Consider the following 17623-nt stretch of genomic DNA (forward strand, 5'->3'; position numbering starts at 1 on the left):
ATCATCATCGTCTTTGACCAATGCGTAGCTCTTCTCACCTCCGACCACCACTGGTTGTCATTGCTGGTCAACCGATCATGTTTCCCAATCGGAGCTTCTCAATTGGCATCTCCACCTTTCGTCCAAATCTAGTGTGATGGCGGAGCTTTCATCCATCGTCCCTTTTTTTTTCTTCACAACTTGTGCGTTCTTTGTTACATATTCACTTCACCCGCGAGGAATAGTTTCAACCTTTTTCACAGTCTCTCACTCGATTGCGCATCGTCCTCATGGGAATCGAAGAAATCGAGCGACACATTCCGTCTTTTGCTTCGATCCACCAATGGAAGTACGAAATGTCCGTGAGCTTCAGAGGTGAGGACATAAAAAAGACATTTGTAGTCGACTTTTTCCATGTGCTAGGGATCTACTATTTCCAGGACAATGACAAAATGGAGGCCAAGATTTTCATTGAGTCGAAAGTTGCTTGATGCGATTCGCTACTCTACGGTTTCCCTCGATGTGTTCACCGCCAACTACGCTGACTTGCGGTGATGCTTGAATGTGCTGGTGGAGATCCTGGACCACAATGGGAGGTTCAGAGATCATTTTGTGCCGCCCAAGGCCGAAGACGCCATCAAAGGCGATCACAAGACCGCAAGGGTCGCAATGTCGAGGATCGAGACGGGACGGAGATGCTTGTTGACTGTGCGATGATAGGGGACACAACGAAGAAGTCCATACCATCAAACACGGCCTTAAGGTGGCTACTCGCATATGCTGACTCGTTTCCCTTTTGCTGGCCAAATCATCTATAGGGTCAGGTTTTGGTACATTAATCTTAGAAAGGAGAAATCATGTTTGGATTAAAAAATAATTATGTATTGAATACAAGGTATATGTCATGTTGGTCTAAAAAATCATTTAAGATGTCATAGAAGTAATTTCGTCATTCATTGGTCGCTATACTTCCTTCTTAAAAAGTTGAATACTGCAGATTGTATAGTCAAATCGTCACGATGTCATCCGACAATATCATGGGTGAATCATCATGGCATCATTGGAACTTTTAAATACTAACTCAATCGTGTTGAATTTAAAAAATCATTTGAGACGTCGCGTGTTAATATCATGCATCGAATATACTATTTCATAGATATAATTCTACAAGTATATGACGTGATTAACTTCATCATTCATTTCGATGATCAAGTGCCTATGGTTCCTTCCAAGAGATTGGATTTTGCGGAATGTGTAGTCAAATCATTTAAGACGTTATATGTAAAAATCATGCATTGATTACGCATCAAGTGGTGAACCATCATGGCATCGCTAGAATTTTTAAGTACCAACTTGATCATGCGATGACATGTTTAATTAGAAAAATCATTTAAGACGTCATGTGTGAATGTCATGCATTGAGTACACATCTTAGTTGGCGTGATCATAGGAATTTATAAGGTGATTAATTTCGTAATCCAATTCGCGGATTGATCACCTATAGCTCCCTATAAAAAGATTGAATATTGCGGAATGTATAGTCAAAATATTTAAGAGTCCCTGTGAATAAGCATGCATCGCATACGCATCAATTGGTGAAACATCAAGGTGTCATTGTAATTTTACAAATACCAACTTGATCATGCTTAGCGATGACATGTTGAATAGCCATTGCATATTATAACACCATGGAGTTAATTACTCGGTAGTCAATAGCAAACAAATTGGTATTTTTCTAAGGAACGTGATGGAATCTTAATTGTTGTCCTATGTGAAAGAATGGGAAAATTTACTAAAAGAATCCTAAACCTATTGCATTTTTGCTAATTTAGTCTTAAATCCTTTAATTGTCCCAATTGAGTCATAAATATTTTCACGTTTTGCCAATTGAGCCTATCCGGCCAATTTTGACTGAAAATTGCTAACATTGATGCTGTCCGACCTACATGGCATGGCCAGAATAGACGGCTAATATTGATGTGGACATTGTTAATAATAGTTTAAAAATTTTTTGAAATTTTTATAATTCTTTTTCTTTCCTATTTATTTTCTTTAGAATGAGGGTTGATAGGGTGTCGTAGCCCTCACTAGCTCTGGGCGAGGGCAGCCACTCCCTTGCTGGTCACTAGGCGAGGGCTTGATGCCCTTGTCGGCCACAACGTTGAGGCTTGGAAAAGAACCACGACGAGGGCTTGGGTGAGAGCCACAACGCCCACGCTGGCCAAAGTGAGGGCATGCGAGCCCTCTCCCAGATCTGGTCCAGGCCGGGGCTTGGCAGTCGTTGTTGGCATGGGTGAGGGTCGCTGGCCCTCACTCCAAAAAACAAAAATAAAGTAAAAAAAGGAAAAAATCATAAAATTCAAAAAATTATTAAAATATTATTAAAAATGTTAATGTCAGCGCCGGCTGTGCCACGTAAAACACTTAACATCCAGATCAGCAATTTTCAGCCAAAATTGACCATATGGACTCAATTGGCAAAACGTGAAAATGTTTAAGATTCAATTGGCATAATTAAAAAGGTTTATGACTTAATTGGTAAAAATGCAATAGGTTAAGGACTTTTTTTATTATATTCCCATGAAAGAAAAGGACCGTTTTTCTCCCTGCACGCACGAATGCCCTATCACTCTATATAAATGTGTTTTTCCATCAACATACTTTTTCATCACTAGTCTCTTTATTATACATTAGAAACAGATGTTCCAAATGGAGACACAGCATCTTTATTACCACATCGGCGCTATAGCATCTGTTAATATAGTTGAGGGGAGAGCTAGTAATAACAATATAGATAGTAATTTTATAGATTTCACACTAATTCCGCCATAACGCTAATAATTTGAATGATACACTCTCGTGCAAAGCTATGAATAGCGCGTGACAATATGTTGGAATAATGCTAGCGCACTAAGAACTTACTAAAACATAAAAAGATAAGTATAATGGAAGACATGAAATTTATCATGAAAGTACAATGAAGTCTTAAAACTTCAAAAAGTGCAATCAAGTCCTAAAACTTGTAAATTGATATAATCAAGTCCTTCAATTAATTAATGTTTATGGGTTTTAGGAATTGATAGCATCAACTCGACAAGTTTAGGACTTCATTATACTTTTTTAAAAGTTTTAGGATGCAACTGCACTTTTGTGATAAGTTTTAGGACTTGATTGCACTTTTTGAAAATTTTTAGGACTCAATTGCACTTTGTTATAAATTTTAAGACTTTCCGTATACTTATCTCAAACATAAATTTTAACTGAATTAATTTATTAGAAATGCCAATGCTATGCACTATTTGCATTGGTCAATTTATTAGAAATTCCACTGACAGTACGATTTTTATGTCAATTTGGAGGAATCCCTTTCCACGTCTTCCCCACAAATGTCACATGCACACTGTACGACCTTATATGAGAAGACAACATATGATATTCATACGTTAACCAACCAATTTTACAGAAGAAGGCATCACTCCACGTGATTCCTGGTTTTGTAACTAGAATAATCACATAAATTTGGATCCTAATCCTACCAAATTATTCCTTTACGAGGAGATGCAAGTTAGGTACCCTCGGAGTGGCAATAGCAATGAGTGGAGTGGCCTTCTCAAGAACCATCCCAAACTTCTCTTCGCAATCCAACTCCATACCCGGTGGCAATCTCCACTCGAACAAATGCAGGAACGTAGCCAATACATACATCAGCATCCTCTCCCCCAGTTGGAGCCCGGCACACACCCCCCGACCCGACCCGAACGGCATGTAGTGCAAATTCCGTCCTGAGTATTCTAACTCGAAGGCCTCTCCTCCCACGGAGAACCTTTCGGGCCGGAACTTGGACGGGTCGGGCCAGAATTGCGGGTCCCGATGCATGGCCCACACGTTCAAGAAGACTGTAGTGCCTTCGGGTATGGTGTATCCGCCCACCGTGCAGGTTTGGCTCGGGCTGCGCGGCAACAGCAGGGGACCTGCGGGGTGCAGTCTCAGAGTTTCCTTCACTACCACATGCAGGTAATTTAACTTGTGGATGTGGGACTCCTCGACCATGTTGTTCGGCCCGACAATGTCGTCGAGCTCTTTCTGGACTTTGAGAAGGACTTCCGGGTGTAGTAGCAGCTCGGTCATTGTCCATTCCACCATGGTATATGTGGTGTCGGTACCACCCAAAAAGATGTCCTAGTAAAAAATCATGAAAAAATTAGCATGAGAGCTATTTCTAAATATCTTTGCATGGATAGAGAGGACACATCAAAAGGCAAATTGAAGGCATGGATCTCCCCTTTCTCTTGGGTAAAATCATTCGGTTCTCCTCGTATATGGACACTCTAGGACAATGACTGTTCTTATGACACATCTTTTTTTCTCAATCGCATCAAATGTTTGTACTTCCAAGGGAACTTCCGGAGGTGAGCCAGCTACTCTCCTAGATTGTTCAACAAAAAGCTTGTCCTAATGCATATCGTTTTTTAACAATTTCCCTCAGAATGGGACCAAATAACTAAACTAAACTTTGCCTCCAATGATTTTGAATATTTTAGGTCCATGTATCGTACCTATAGTAAAGATGCCTTTGGTATTCATATATATTTTACTCAAAGGAAAAATGTTGATTTTGAGGAAATGGAGAGAAAATTACCATAAGCAAAGCCTTCATTTGTTCTGGGGAAATCACTACAAAAAAATATGAATTTTGCGACGGAAATTTGCGACGAAAATTTTTCGTCGCTAATTTGCGACAAACTTTGCGACGGATTTCTAATTCCGTCGCAAATTAGCGACGAAAATTTTCCGTCGCAAATTTGCGACGGATTTTGCGACGGATCAATTTTCCGTCACAAATTAGCGACGGAAAATAAATCCGTCGCAAATTTCGTCGCAAATTTGCGACGGAAAATAAATCCGTCGCAAAATTCGTCACAAATTAGTGACGGAAAAATTCCGTCGCAAATTCCGTCGCAAATTTGCGACGGAAAATAAATCCGTCGCAAAATGCGTCGCAAATTTGCGACGGAAAATAAATCCGTCGCAAAATTCGTCGCAAATTTGCGACGGAAAATTTTCGTCGCTAATTCCGTCGCAAATTAGTGACGACTAATTTTCCGTCGCAAATTTGCGACAAATTTTGTGACGGATTTATTTTCCGTCGCTAATTTGTGCAACAAAATTTACCATTTTGCGATGAAAGTAGAGACGAATTGGATGATTGTCACAAGTTCAAATTCAAAAGAGATTGGACGATTTGCTACACGTCCAATTCTAAGAGAGATTAGATATTACAAATTCAAATTAGATAAGAACATCTATTATAAACTCAAGATATTAGATAATCTCTTAAAATGTTTTCGTCCCAAATAAGCTTTTTTAGATTCGATAGGTGCAAATCTTATCTTCTTCTTTTTTTCAAGACTTAGATATAGATAACGCAGATATCTATTTAGTTGAATATGGCGGTTTCCTCCGCACGTAGCTCTTATGTATGCGTAAATATATGGGTAAATAAATTATAGCAATTTTCAAATAGATCTGAATCGAGTGGATGTATGAAATGTAAAGTCAATATATCTATATGGGGATATCTATAGGAGATCATATAAAAGAGATATTCTTATTTAGACCTAACCAGTTTGATCTAACCAATTAGATGAATTATTTCTAAAGGGTTACATCCGAATGATGAGTGAATAGAGGACATGCATTCCATTAGAGAAATATTTAGAAGATTCCCTATATTTCGTTTAATTGATTGTAATTGATATTTTCCCTTTTAGATAGTCATCCTATAAAACCGATAAATAGGTTCGTGTACTCTTCATTTGACAATGATATATATATATATATATATATATATATATATATATATATTGCTCTTAATTTTTTTTATCACATTCTTGACTTGGTATTAGAGCCCTATTGTTATTTGAGAAAGCGTCAATCGAGTCTGTTTGTAACAACGACATCCACATCAGTCATGTTTCTCCACAGTGCTCGTAATGCTAGTCACATCGGCCCATTTCGCAACAACCTCCCGTGGTTGTTTGACATTCCTCCGCTGCTCTAATGAAAAAAAAAAATCACCAAACTTGCCGCCCTTAGATGAATTAGATCATGACATTTACTAATTCGTCAAATATGAGTAATGTGTCATTGTAAGAAGCATATCTACTCAAAGTTCCGATGGAATTAGCGACAGATTCGAAAAATTGGTCGGTATAAACATTTCCGTCGGTAATTCCGTTGCAAATTAGCGACGGATTTGAAAAAATGGGCGCCATGTGCCGTGAAGATCACTTCCGTCGCAAATTAGCGACGGAAAATAAATCCGTCGCAAGATTTAGAAAATGCTCTTTATTTTTGGAATCTGTCCCAAAATCAGTTGCAAATTTATGACGGAAAAATAAGTCCGTCGCAAAAATTTGCGACGAAAAAAAAAAAAATCCGTCGCAAAAATTTGCGATGGAAACAAAATCCGTCGCAATTTTGCGACGGAAAAAAAAATCCGTCGCAAAAAATTGCGACGGAAACAAAATCCGTCGCAATTTTGCGACGGAAAAAAAATCCATCGCAAAATTTTGCGACGGAAACAAAATCCGTCGCAAAAATTTGCGACGGAAACAAAATCCGTCGCAAATTTTTGCGACGGATTTTTTTTCCGTCGCAAAATTGCGACGGATTTTGTTTCCGTCGCAAATTTTTGCGACGGATTTTTTTTTTTCGTCGCAAATTTTTGCGACGGACTTATTTTTCCGTCATAAATTTGCGACGAACATAAGGTTCGTCGCAAATTAGCGACGAACTGGAAAGGTTCGTCGCTAAAATTTGCGACGAAATATGAAGTTCGTCGCAAATTTAATTAAAAAAAGTGCGCCCCAAAGCCCCGCCCTTACCCCCAATTTCTCTTTCTCTCGCTCACTGTTCTCCCTCTCTCTCCCTCTTCTCGCTTCTGCTTCTTCCCTCTCCCCCACACCCCCAAACCTCTCGCGCTCGCGCTTCCTCCCGCGACTCCTCCTCGCCCATGGCCTCCGGAGCCCTAGAGGCCGCGGAGCCCGAAGGGGCGGCGGCTCCTCCCCCCGTCGAGGGCAAGGAGGAGGAGCTCCCCGAGAAATCAGAGGTGGAGGAGGCAGATCAAGAGATCGCCCGAAGGGACCGAGAGATCGCCGCTCCGGAGGAGGAGGAGGCCGAGGCTTCCGACGAGGAGGCCTCGGCCGAAAGGGAAGGAGAGCGAGGAGAATCCGAAAGGAGGGAGCTCCGTGGAGAAACAGGGCGTGCCCAAGAGGAGGAGGAAATCGAGCGCGGCGAAGAATAAGCAGAGCTCTCATTTCAGCCTCCAGCCGCACCGTCTCGGCGCGCACATGGACGGAGCAAGCTCTCCACCGTCTCGGCTGCCGCGACCTGCTCACCCCTCAGCTCGTCGCCCGCGTGATCGACCCTTTCCTGATCCCCCACCTCTCGCTCGCCCTCGGCTTCTTCGACTGGGCCTCCCAGCAGCCCGGCTTCGCTCACGACCCCCTCACGTACCGCTCCGTCCTCAAGTCCCTCTCCGCTTCCCGACAGTCCAACGCCGTCGAGGCCCTGTTGAAGCGGGTCAGGGCCCGCGGGATCAGCCTCGACGCCTCGGCATACGGGCACGTCATCGCCTGTTTCGTCAGGAACAAGAGGACCCACGACGGGTTTTTGGTTTTCAGCGAGATTGGTTCGTTAGTTGGGGACGTTGGGCCCGACGTGTGTAACTTGCTTCTGGCTGCCCTCGCGTCTGATGGGTATATCGATAATGCAAGGAAGGTGTTCGATGAAATGATGCAGTGGGGTGTTCGTTTGAGCACTCTGGGATTGGGCGTGTTCTTGTGGAAGTTTTGTGGTAATGGGGAAATTTCCGAGGTTCTGAGCGCGTTAGATGAAGTTAAGAGGCGTAATGCAGGGATTAACGGGTCAGTTATTGCCGTTTTGGTAGTTCATGGTCTTTGTCAAGCTTCAAGGGTATCAGAGGCTCTTTGGGTGCTGGACGAGCTGAGAAGTAGAAGCTGCAAACCTGATTTTATGGCGTATAGAATTGTTGCGGAAGCTTTTCGAGAAATGGGTGATGTGGTGCAGAAAGAGAGAGTTTTGAAGTTGAAGCGGAAGTTAGGAGTAGCTCCGAGGGCGAATGACTATAAAGAGTTTTTATTTACTCTGATTTCTGAAAGACTAATGAAGGAAGCCTCAGAGTTGGGTGAAGTCATCGTTAGTGGGGACTTTCCCCTGGAGGATGATATCCTCAATGCATTGATCGGAACAATCTCAGCTGATGATCCCCAATCAGCTATCGCCTTCTTTAGGTTCATGATTAAGAAGGGAAAGTTCCCGACCCTTTTGACATTGAGCAATTTGTGTAGGAACTTATGCAAGCACAACCAAACTGATGTACTGATGCAGGTGTATCAAGTCTTGGATTCTGGTGGTTATTTTGCTGATGCGGAGAGTTAAACTGTGATGGTCTCATTTTTATGCAGGGCTGGTAAAGTAAGAGAAGCTTATGGAATCCTTCAGGTGATGAAGAAGAAAGGGTTGGGCCCAGATGTGGTTGGCTATAATTCTGTTCTGGAAGCATGTTGTCGGGAAGATCTTATACGTCCAGCAAAAAGGCTGTGGGATGAGATGTTTTCAAGTGGGTATTCTGGAGATTTTAGAACATATACTATCTTGATCAAGAAGTTCTCTGAAATAGGGCAAGTTGAAGAGGCGAGGAGGCTGTTTTACCACATGTTGGAGAACGGGTTGGAACCAGATTCCTCAATCTACAAATCTCTCATAGAAGGGCTTTGTCAAGAAGCAAACTTTGAAGTTGCCTTTAATATTTTCGATAAGTGTATTGAACAGGATCCAACTCTTGCCAGTAGTGTCCTCAGTGCATTCATCCTGTGTCTCTGCAGAAAAGGTAAAGTTTTGACGAGCTCGGTAAATACTGAATTTGAGTATTCTTGATCTTATATAATTGCACCAACAGATAATGTCTTGGTTCTATGTCTTGACATGCTTGATGCAGGTGATTTTGTTACCGCTTCAAAGTTGCTCCAACGTTTCAATTGTGATTTGGGCAATTTAGACTCCCTTGTCACTTTCCTGAAATACTTAAATGATGCGGACGAGGTGAGACTTGCCCTTGAACACATGAAATGGATTAGGGAAAACTCTTCTCTGATGATGAATCGTATTTCATCAGAACTTGTATTCCTAGTTTCTTCTGCGTCTAAATCGGAACCAATCTTGAACTGGCTTGACATGGAGAAAGTTAGAAGGTTTGGCTGCTAGACTTGGTGGAGCCAAGAACATATTCTGTGAACTTTTTTCTGATAACAAGGCTGATAACGCCTTTTGGTTGGATAGTTCCTCAATTGAGAAAGTCTGTCTTGAAGAGGAAGAATGCACCTTTCAGTTTGGTTCTTTATTTTTATCATTCTTGTGGAAAATGTAGATGAATGTATTTCATTTTCATATTATTATAATATTTTGATGTTATTAAGTGCTTAATCAATGTTAAATATAAATTTCAAAAATTAATTTTGCTTTTAATTAGGTTTAAAATCGAAAAATAAAATAAATGATTTTATCGTACGATCACAAATTACAAAAGTTCAATGCAAAAATAAAATTTCGTCGCTAAACGATATTCGTAGGGGAGTTCGTCGCTAAAGAATTAATAAAAAATTGTCGCTAAATTCGATCATGAATAATGTTAATGGCAAAAGTAAAATTTTTTTATGGCAAATTAGCGACGAATTTTGCCACAAATAAGTTCGTCGTAAATTACTGACCAAGTTTTTTTTTTTTTGCAAATTAGCGACAAATTTTGCGACGAATAATTAGCGACGAATTTTGCGACGGATAATTAGCGACGAAATGTGCGACTAAATTTGTGACGAAATTTGCGTCGATATTTGCGACGAATTTTGCGACTACATTATTTGCGATTTAATTATTTGCGATGAATTTTGCGACGAATTTGCGACGAATTTCATGACGAAATTTGCGACAAATTTCATGACGAAATTTGCGACAATTATTTGCGGCGAATTTTGCGATGGATAGTGTTCGTGGCTAATTTGCGACGAATTTTGCGACGAATTATTTGCGACGAATTTTGCGACGAATTTTTGTCCGTCGCAAATTTGCGACGAATTTTTGTCCGTCGCAAATTTGCGACGAATTTTGCGACGAAGTTTTGTCCGTCGCAAATTTGCGACGAATTTTTGTCCGTCGCAAATTTGCGACGAAAATTGAAATTTTCCGTCGCAAAATTTTGCGACGACCTATTAGCGACGGAATTTTTTCCGTCGCTAAATTCGTCGCAAATTCGATTTGCGACGGATTTTTCCAAATTTTTCGTCGCAAAAATCGTCGCAAAAATCATGTTTTTTTGTAGTGAATTGAGCTCCCGGTTTCTTCATCTTTATACTCCAAAAGAATCTGCAAGAAGTCCCTCTTCTCACATCCTTTATCTGCTCTTACTTCTTCCAAACTCATGTGTTGACTGATGACAAAGTCAAGTATCCTCCCAATCCAAGCCACCACCTCCTTCATCTCTCTCTCCACTCCTTGCACATCAAACCTCGCAATCAGCGGAAAGAAATCCGACACGTTAGGCTTCGCCATTAGAACGGTGAACCGCGCCACCGCCTCCCGGAACTCTGCCCCGATGCGCGCTGCCTCCTTCACCCCGAGTGTCCCGCCCCAGAACATGCATGTTATCATGTTGAACACCGTATGGAACACCACTTCCCCGATTTTGACCGGCAGTCCCGTCCTACCGCACAAATCTCTTGCGCTCTTCATGACTTCTCTCCTTCTGTGTGAGCAAAAGGCATCGAGATTCGCTGCACTTTGCATCTCGTGCACGAACAACCGGCGAAGCATCCGCCACTGGGGCCCGAGAGGTGCGAAGGCGATGTCTTTCCCTCCATAGGAGAAGGCCAACGAGGCCTTTCTAGGGTTGCGGTTGGCGAACACGACATCGAGGTCGCGTACTATCTCTTTGGCTATGGTTGGAGAGCTTACAATAACAAAGAGTTTGGCACCCAACGAGAGCTTATATATCGGGCCATACTCTCGGGCGAGTTCCATGAAGAACTTGTGGAGGTTGCGCCCAAGAAATGGGAGGTAACCGACCACGGGGAGACCTCTTGGACCGGGCGGAAGGCGGGACTTGCCTTTCCGGAAGATTGTGAGTAATTTTTGGAGCCAAAATAGGCATGATAAGGTCAGTATAGAATAGAGGAAAACTGATGATAAATGTTCCTCTCTGGGGTTTGGCAATAGCATAGAGACATGACAAATCAAAGTCATGATGAATTCGTATCCGACCTGTGTTAGAAGCTTGGACTTGGAGAGGACACCGACTACGTGTGCGTAATGCGTAGAAGCCTCGAAAGCACTACTAAACAGCATGTGTATGCAAAGAGTGCCATTGTTCTTATATAGTACCAAAGTGTATGTCTGTTGCCTTACTTGTTGGTACTTATCTGCTGTTATTGATTATACAAAAGAGTGCTAGCTGTCCTGTATAGTAGTGTATGTATGTTGGTCAAATAATGCTCACAAGAATTGCTTGTCAATTTTTTGTCGTTATTACAAACAAATTATAAAAGCATTTTTGTGGATCTATTACTTTTATCTTATTTTTTTTTCCACTCTTACCTAAACATACAGGTGTATAAAAAAAGTCCCCGAAAGAGTTGGTACTTATCTACTATCTCAAAGAGAGAGAATATACAAAGAGTGCTAGAACCGAAGTTTATGTATCTCAAGGACCGCAATCCTCGCTTGTCGCCAGCCACCGCCAAGGCCCCGGTGACTGTCGGAGGGAAGAAGATGAACAGTAGAGAGGAGAGAAAATAGAAAAAAAAAGGAAAAAGAAAAGTAAAGGAAAAAAAAGAAAGAAGAAAGAAAATTAAAACAAAAAACTACAAAACTTTCATTTGAGATAGTTCACGTTAGCCACCATCCTGCCACGTAGGACGGCCGGCGCTGACTAGACCGGCATGTCAGAAATTTCTTGCCTAAGACTATATTGAAAAATCATAAAAAAAATTTAAGACTATATTAGTCAAATAAAAAAGTTAAGGTCGACCTTTTTCGTAGTCTCTCACTCAATTATGCATTATCCTAATGGGAATTGAAGATATCGAGCGACACATTCTTTCTTCTACTTCGATTCATCAACGGAAGTATGACATGTCCGCGAGCTTCAAACACGAGGACATAAGGAAGACCTTGCGGCCGAACTCTTCCATGCGCTAGGGATCTACTATTTCCAGGACAATGACAAAGTGGAAACCATGATTTTCATCAAGCCCAAGTTGCTCAACGCAATTCGCTACTTTACGGTTTCCCTCAACATGTTCACCACCAACTACACCAACTCGAGTGATGCTTGAACGAGCTAGTGGAGATTAGGAGTAATCGGTTCCAAGAATCGCCCATGAAGGGCCGGTTCCACAAACTAGGAACCGAGAATCGTCCATTGGTTACTGGACCCACTTGAGAATTGGACCACTGATTCGGTCCGGCTATCAAGTGGGTCCATAGAACCGGCTGTGTCCTGAGTTGTCTCAATATTCAAAGTTCTCGGATTGTTGTTTCCATTACCTTTTTCAACACTTTGGCACGAGTGGCTTGACAGGTTATTTGTCGGAGATATAGATGTCGATCGCATTCACGTATTGTACATGACTTTGGGTGTGTTTAATGCGAAGCCCAAATTCACAAATCTCTGATCATCTTAAAAATGTGAAAGTGGTCTATGATTTAGAGTGCCACGATTTGACTAAGTCAGGGAAAATGAAAATGAGAGAGCTAAGGGTTGATTCAGTGGGCAATTGATACATTACCCAACTTGAATAGTTAAAACAGACAAATATCTTTTCTGTTCGACAAAAAGACCGTCACAACTCTTAACATATCATCGATCGACTCTGATATTGGAAGAGAAGAGCAGGGTTCAATGGATTGATCTCAAAGAAGCACGACAGTTCTCGTTGAGCTAAAATCATATGTATATCTTAGGTAATTGCCTCCGAAGAACTGGCGCACCCAGCATACTTATTCAAGGTAAGAGCCTCTAAACATAAAATAAATAGGGTTAATACCACGAAAAATCCTAAACTGGTACACTTGTGACACATTTACCCCAAACTATTTTTTTGACCATAAAAAACCTCAAACTGGTACACCTGTGACAATTTTACCCTGAACATACCACAAAAAACCCCAAACTGGTACACATGTGACAATTTTACCCCGAACTAATTTTTAATATTATTTTTTTAATTTTTTGAATTTTTATTTTTTCTTTTCTTTTCTTTTCTTTTTTTTTCCTTCACCTTCAACCTCTGACCGGCGAGGGCCGCCCTCACCGGCGTCGGGCTGCCCTCGCCTGCGTCGAGCGAGGGTCGTCCTCGCCTTGCCCGGGGCGAGGGCCGTCCTCGCCCGGCTCGGGCGCGGGCGGCCCTCGCCGGCGCAGGCGGGTCGCCCTCGCCCGGATCCGGCGTCGGGCGAGGGTGGCCGGCGCCGCGAGGCGGCCCTCGCCGATACCGGCGAGGGTCTCCCTTGCCCTGGGCGGCGAGGACGGCCTCGCCCGTGCCAGCCGAGGCGGCCCTCGCCCGACCCGGGCGAGGTCGCCCTCGCCGAGATCCGGCGAGGGCCGCCCTCGCCGACGCCGACGAGGGCCGCCCTCGCCGGCTTCTGCCTGGTCCGGCGACCGGCCAGAGTTTGAAAATGAAAAAAAATAAAAGAAAAGAATAAAAAATAAAAAAAATTCGAAAAAAATACAAAAAATAATATTAAAATTTTAATTCAGGGTAAAATTATCACATATGTACCAGTTTGGGGTTTTTTGTGGTAAGTTCAGGGTAAAATTGTCACAGGTGTACCAGTTTAGGGTTTTTGGTGGTCAAAACAATAATTTAGGGTAAAATTGTCACAGGTGTACCAGTTTGGGGTTTTTTATGGTCAAAAAAATAGTTTGGGGTAAATGTGTCACAAGTGTACCAGTTTAGGGTTTTTCGTGGTATTAACCCAAATAAATATTATATAAAGGTTCGAGTGGTTCGAGTGAGCGGGTCCACACTTGGAACCGGGAACTGCCCAGAATTGGCTGGTTCAGTTTGGTTCGGGCAGTTTCCAATCCAGTCCGGTTCTTTTTGCTCACCCCTAATGGAGATCCTAGACCACAACACGAGGTTCAAAGATCATTTGGTGCTGCCCATGGTTGAGGACACCATTTGAGGTGATCGCAAGGCCGCTGGGGATTCAATGTTGATAATCTAGACGGGACAGAGGTGCTATCAGACTTTGTGATGATAGGGGGCACGATGAAAATGTCCAAATTATCAAACAAAGCCTTAGGGTGCTTACTCGTATATGCTGGATTGTTTTCCTTTGATGGCCGAATCATGTGTAGGTACGTATTGAATACATGATATATGTCTTGTTAATTTAAAATATCATTTAAGATGTCATGTGTGAATATAATGCATCGAATATACAACTTTATAGAAATGATTATAGAAGGATATAGGTGATTAATTTTATGATTCATTGATCGCCAATAGTTCCTTCTAGAATAATGCATTTAATACTAGGTGAACCATCATGGCATCATTGGAATTTTTATATACCAACTCGATCATGTTGAATTTAAGAAATCATTTGAGATGTCATGTGTAATTTCATGCATCGAATGTGCAACTAACATAGAAGTAATTCTACAAGGATATAAAAGGTGATTTTAACTTATTCATTCATTTCAGTGACCGACTGCCTATAGCTCCTTTCAAGAGATTGGCTATTGCATATCGTATAGTCAAATCATTTAAGACGTCATATGTGAATAATATCATGAATCGATTACGCATCAAGTGATGAACCATCACGGGCATCATTAGAATTTTTAAGTACCAACTTGATCATGTGCCACCCGACAGCACGATTTTTTATGTTGATGTGGGGAATCCCTTTCGATGTTTTCTCCGCAATGTCACATGAACAATGTCCGAACTTATGTAAGGAGACAACATATGATATTCGTATATTAACCAACTAATTTTACAGAAGACATCATCACTCCACGTGATTCCTGGTTTTGTAACTAGAATAATCACATAAATTTGGATCCTAATCCTACCAAATTATTCCTTTACAATGAGATGCAAGTTAGGTACCCTTTGAGTGGCAATAGCAATGAGTGGAGTGGCCTTCTCAAGAACCATCCCAAACTTCTCTTCGCAATCCAACTCCATACCGCCGGTGGCAATCTCCACTCGAACAAATGCAGGAACGTAGCCAATACATACATTAGCATCCTCTCCCCCAGTTGGAGCCCCACACACACGTGCAGCCCCGACCCGAACGGTATGTAGCGCAAATCCCCTCCCGAGTATTGCGACTCAGAAGCGTCTCCCCCCACGGAGAACCTCTCAGGCCTGAACTCGGACGGGTTGGACCAGAACCGCGGGTCTCGATGCATGGCCCACACGTTCAAGAAGACTTTAGTGCCTTGGGGTATGGTGTATCTGCCCACTGTGCAGGTTCAGCTCGGGCTGCACGGCAACAGAAGCGGAGCTGCAGGGTGCAGTCTCAGAGCTTCTTTCACTACCAAATGCAAGTATGGTAACTTGTGGATATGGGACTCCTCGACCATGTTGTTCAGCCCGACAATGTCGTGGAGCTCTTTCTGGACGTTGAGAAGGACCTGTGGGTGTAGTAGCAGCTCGGACATTGTCCATTCGAACATGGTCGACGTGGTATCAGCACCTCCAATAACGATGTCCTAGTAAAAATGACATGGTAAAAGAAATTAGCATGAGTGCTAGTTCTTGGGGAAATTTTGAACTGCGAAAATGGATAGAAAATTACCATGAGCAAAGCCTTGATTTGTTCTGGCGTTATTGATCTCCCAGTTTCTTCCTCTTTATACTCCAAAAGAAACTGCAAGAAGTCCCTCCTCTCGCATCCTTTGCCTCCTCCTAATTCTTCCGAACTCATGCGTTGACGTATGACAAAGTTGAAGATCCTCTCAATCCAAGCCATCACCTCCTTCATCTCTCTCTCCACTCCTTGCACGTCAAACCTAGCAATCATCGGAAAGAAATCCGAAACATTAGGCTTCCCCAATAGAGCGGTAAGCTGTGCCACCGCCTCCCGAAACTCCTCCCCGATGCGCGCCGCCTGCTCCTCCCCGAGTGTCCCGCCCCAGAACATGCATGTTATCATGTTGATCACTGTCCGGAACCCCACTTCCCCGACTTTAACCGGCAGTCCCACCCTAACGCACAAATCTCTTGCGCTCTTCACGACTTCTCTCCTTCTGTGCAAGCGAAAGGCATCGAGATTTGCCGTGCTTTGCATCTCACACACGAACAACTGCCACATCATTTGCCACTGGGGACCATGAGGCGCGAAGGCGATATCCTTCCCTCCATAGGAGAAGACCAACGAGGCCTTGCTAGGATTGCGGTTGGCGAACACGATGTCGTGGTCACGTAGTATCTCTTTGACTAAGATTGGAGAGCTTACAATAACATAGAGTTTGGTGCCGATCGAGAGCTTACAAATCGGGCCGTACTCTTGGGCAAGTTCCATGAAGAACTTGTGGAGGTTGCGCCCTAGAAATGGGAGGTAACCAACGACCGGGAGACCTCTCGGACCGGGCGGTAGGCGGAACTTGCCTTTCTGGAAGATTGCGAGTAACCTTTGGAGCCAAAATAGGCATGATAAGGTTAGCATCGAATAGAGTGTTGAGGAAAATCCTAATGAATTTTGAAACTGACAAAATTTTCTATGTTTATTTTGTGAATCTGACATGCATTCCATTCCAGGTGAATATATTCTGGAAGTTCAGAAGAAAATATTAGACTTTACAAGTTCTCAGAATGAGGAGTTCAGATTCAGAATGAGAAGTTCAGACTTAATCATAAAAAGTCATTCAGATTTTTTTTTGTCTTCAAAGAACTTCAGACCCTATGAGAAATAGGTTTCATATCTTATTAAAAGAACCCCACTAATCTAAGTTCTGAAAGATACGCAGACGCAGAAGTTATGCAGACGCAGATGCAGAAATTATGCAAACGCAGACGCAGAAGTAAAACTCATTCAGAACGAAACACAACAGCTAGTGATCTGGCATGGATTTCACAAAAAGAAAGTTTTGATTGTCTCAATCTAAAGTTATAATTGATTGACAATCAAACATTATAATAAGTATGCATTACAATGGATAAAGCTCTACTTATGGAAACCAAGATTCTGATTGTATGGGTGACCAGAATCAGCGGGATTTAGATTTTGTCAGCAAACGGCTACTCAATCCATTTTATACAAATCTATCCAAGATGAAGATTGGAAGATGATCCTCTGAAGACTGTCCAACGGCTAGTTTGGAAGTGGAGGAGTATAAAAGAAGATCAACGAGGAGCAAAATGAACAAGAACGAAATCGAGAATCAACAAGTCCAAAGTTTGAGCACACTCCGATCATTTCTCTTGTTTTTCTTGAGCAAAACACTAAGATCTTGAGGAATACTTTATAAGAGTGATTGTGTGAGATAGAGAGTCCTATCATACATAAGAGTACTGTTACTCAGAATCTGTAATTCCTCTTGATTACATAGTGA

General features: G+C 42.3%; 1 protein-coding gene and 1 pseudogene across 1 annotated transcript; both read right to left on the reverse strand.

The window, feature by feature from the left end:
• Positions 1–3446: 3446 nt before the first annotated feature.
• LOC130134497 (labd-13Z-ene-9,15,16-triol synthase, chloroplastic-like) lies at positions 3447–11400 on the reverse strand. Its single transcript, XM_056317658.1, has 3 exons — positions 10388–11400; positions 4619–4655; positions 3447–4158 (listed from the first exon to the last, which is right to left on the reverse strand). Exons 1-3 carry the CDS (start codon positions 11398–11400, stop codon positions 3520–3522), a joined length of 1689 nt encoding a protein of 562 aa, XP_056173633.1. The 3' UTR covers positions 3447–3519.
• Positions 11401–15140: 3740 nt separating this feature from the next.
• LOC130139860 (cytochrome P450 71AU50-like) lies at positions 15141–16824 on the reverse strand (annotated as a pseudogene).
• Positions 16825–17623: the final 799 nt, after the last annotated feature.

This window comes from Syzygium oleosum, unplaced genomic scaffold (assembly GCF_021117445.2).
Source record: "Syzygium oleosum isolate NSW1041296 unplaced genomic scaffold, Sole_v2.1 Sole_v2.14, whole genome shotgun sequence".
NCBI classification, from domain to species: domain Eukaryota; kingdom Viridiplantae; phylum Streptophyta; class Magnoliopsida; order Myrtales; family Myrtaceae; genus Syzygium; species Syzygium oleosum.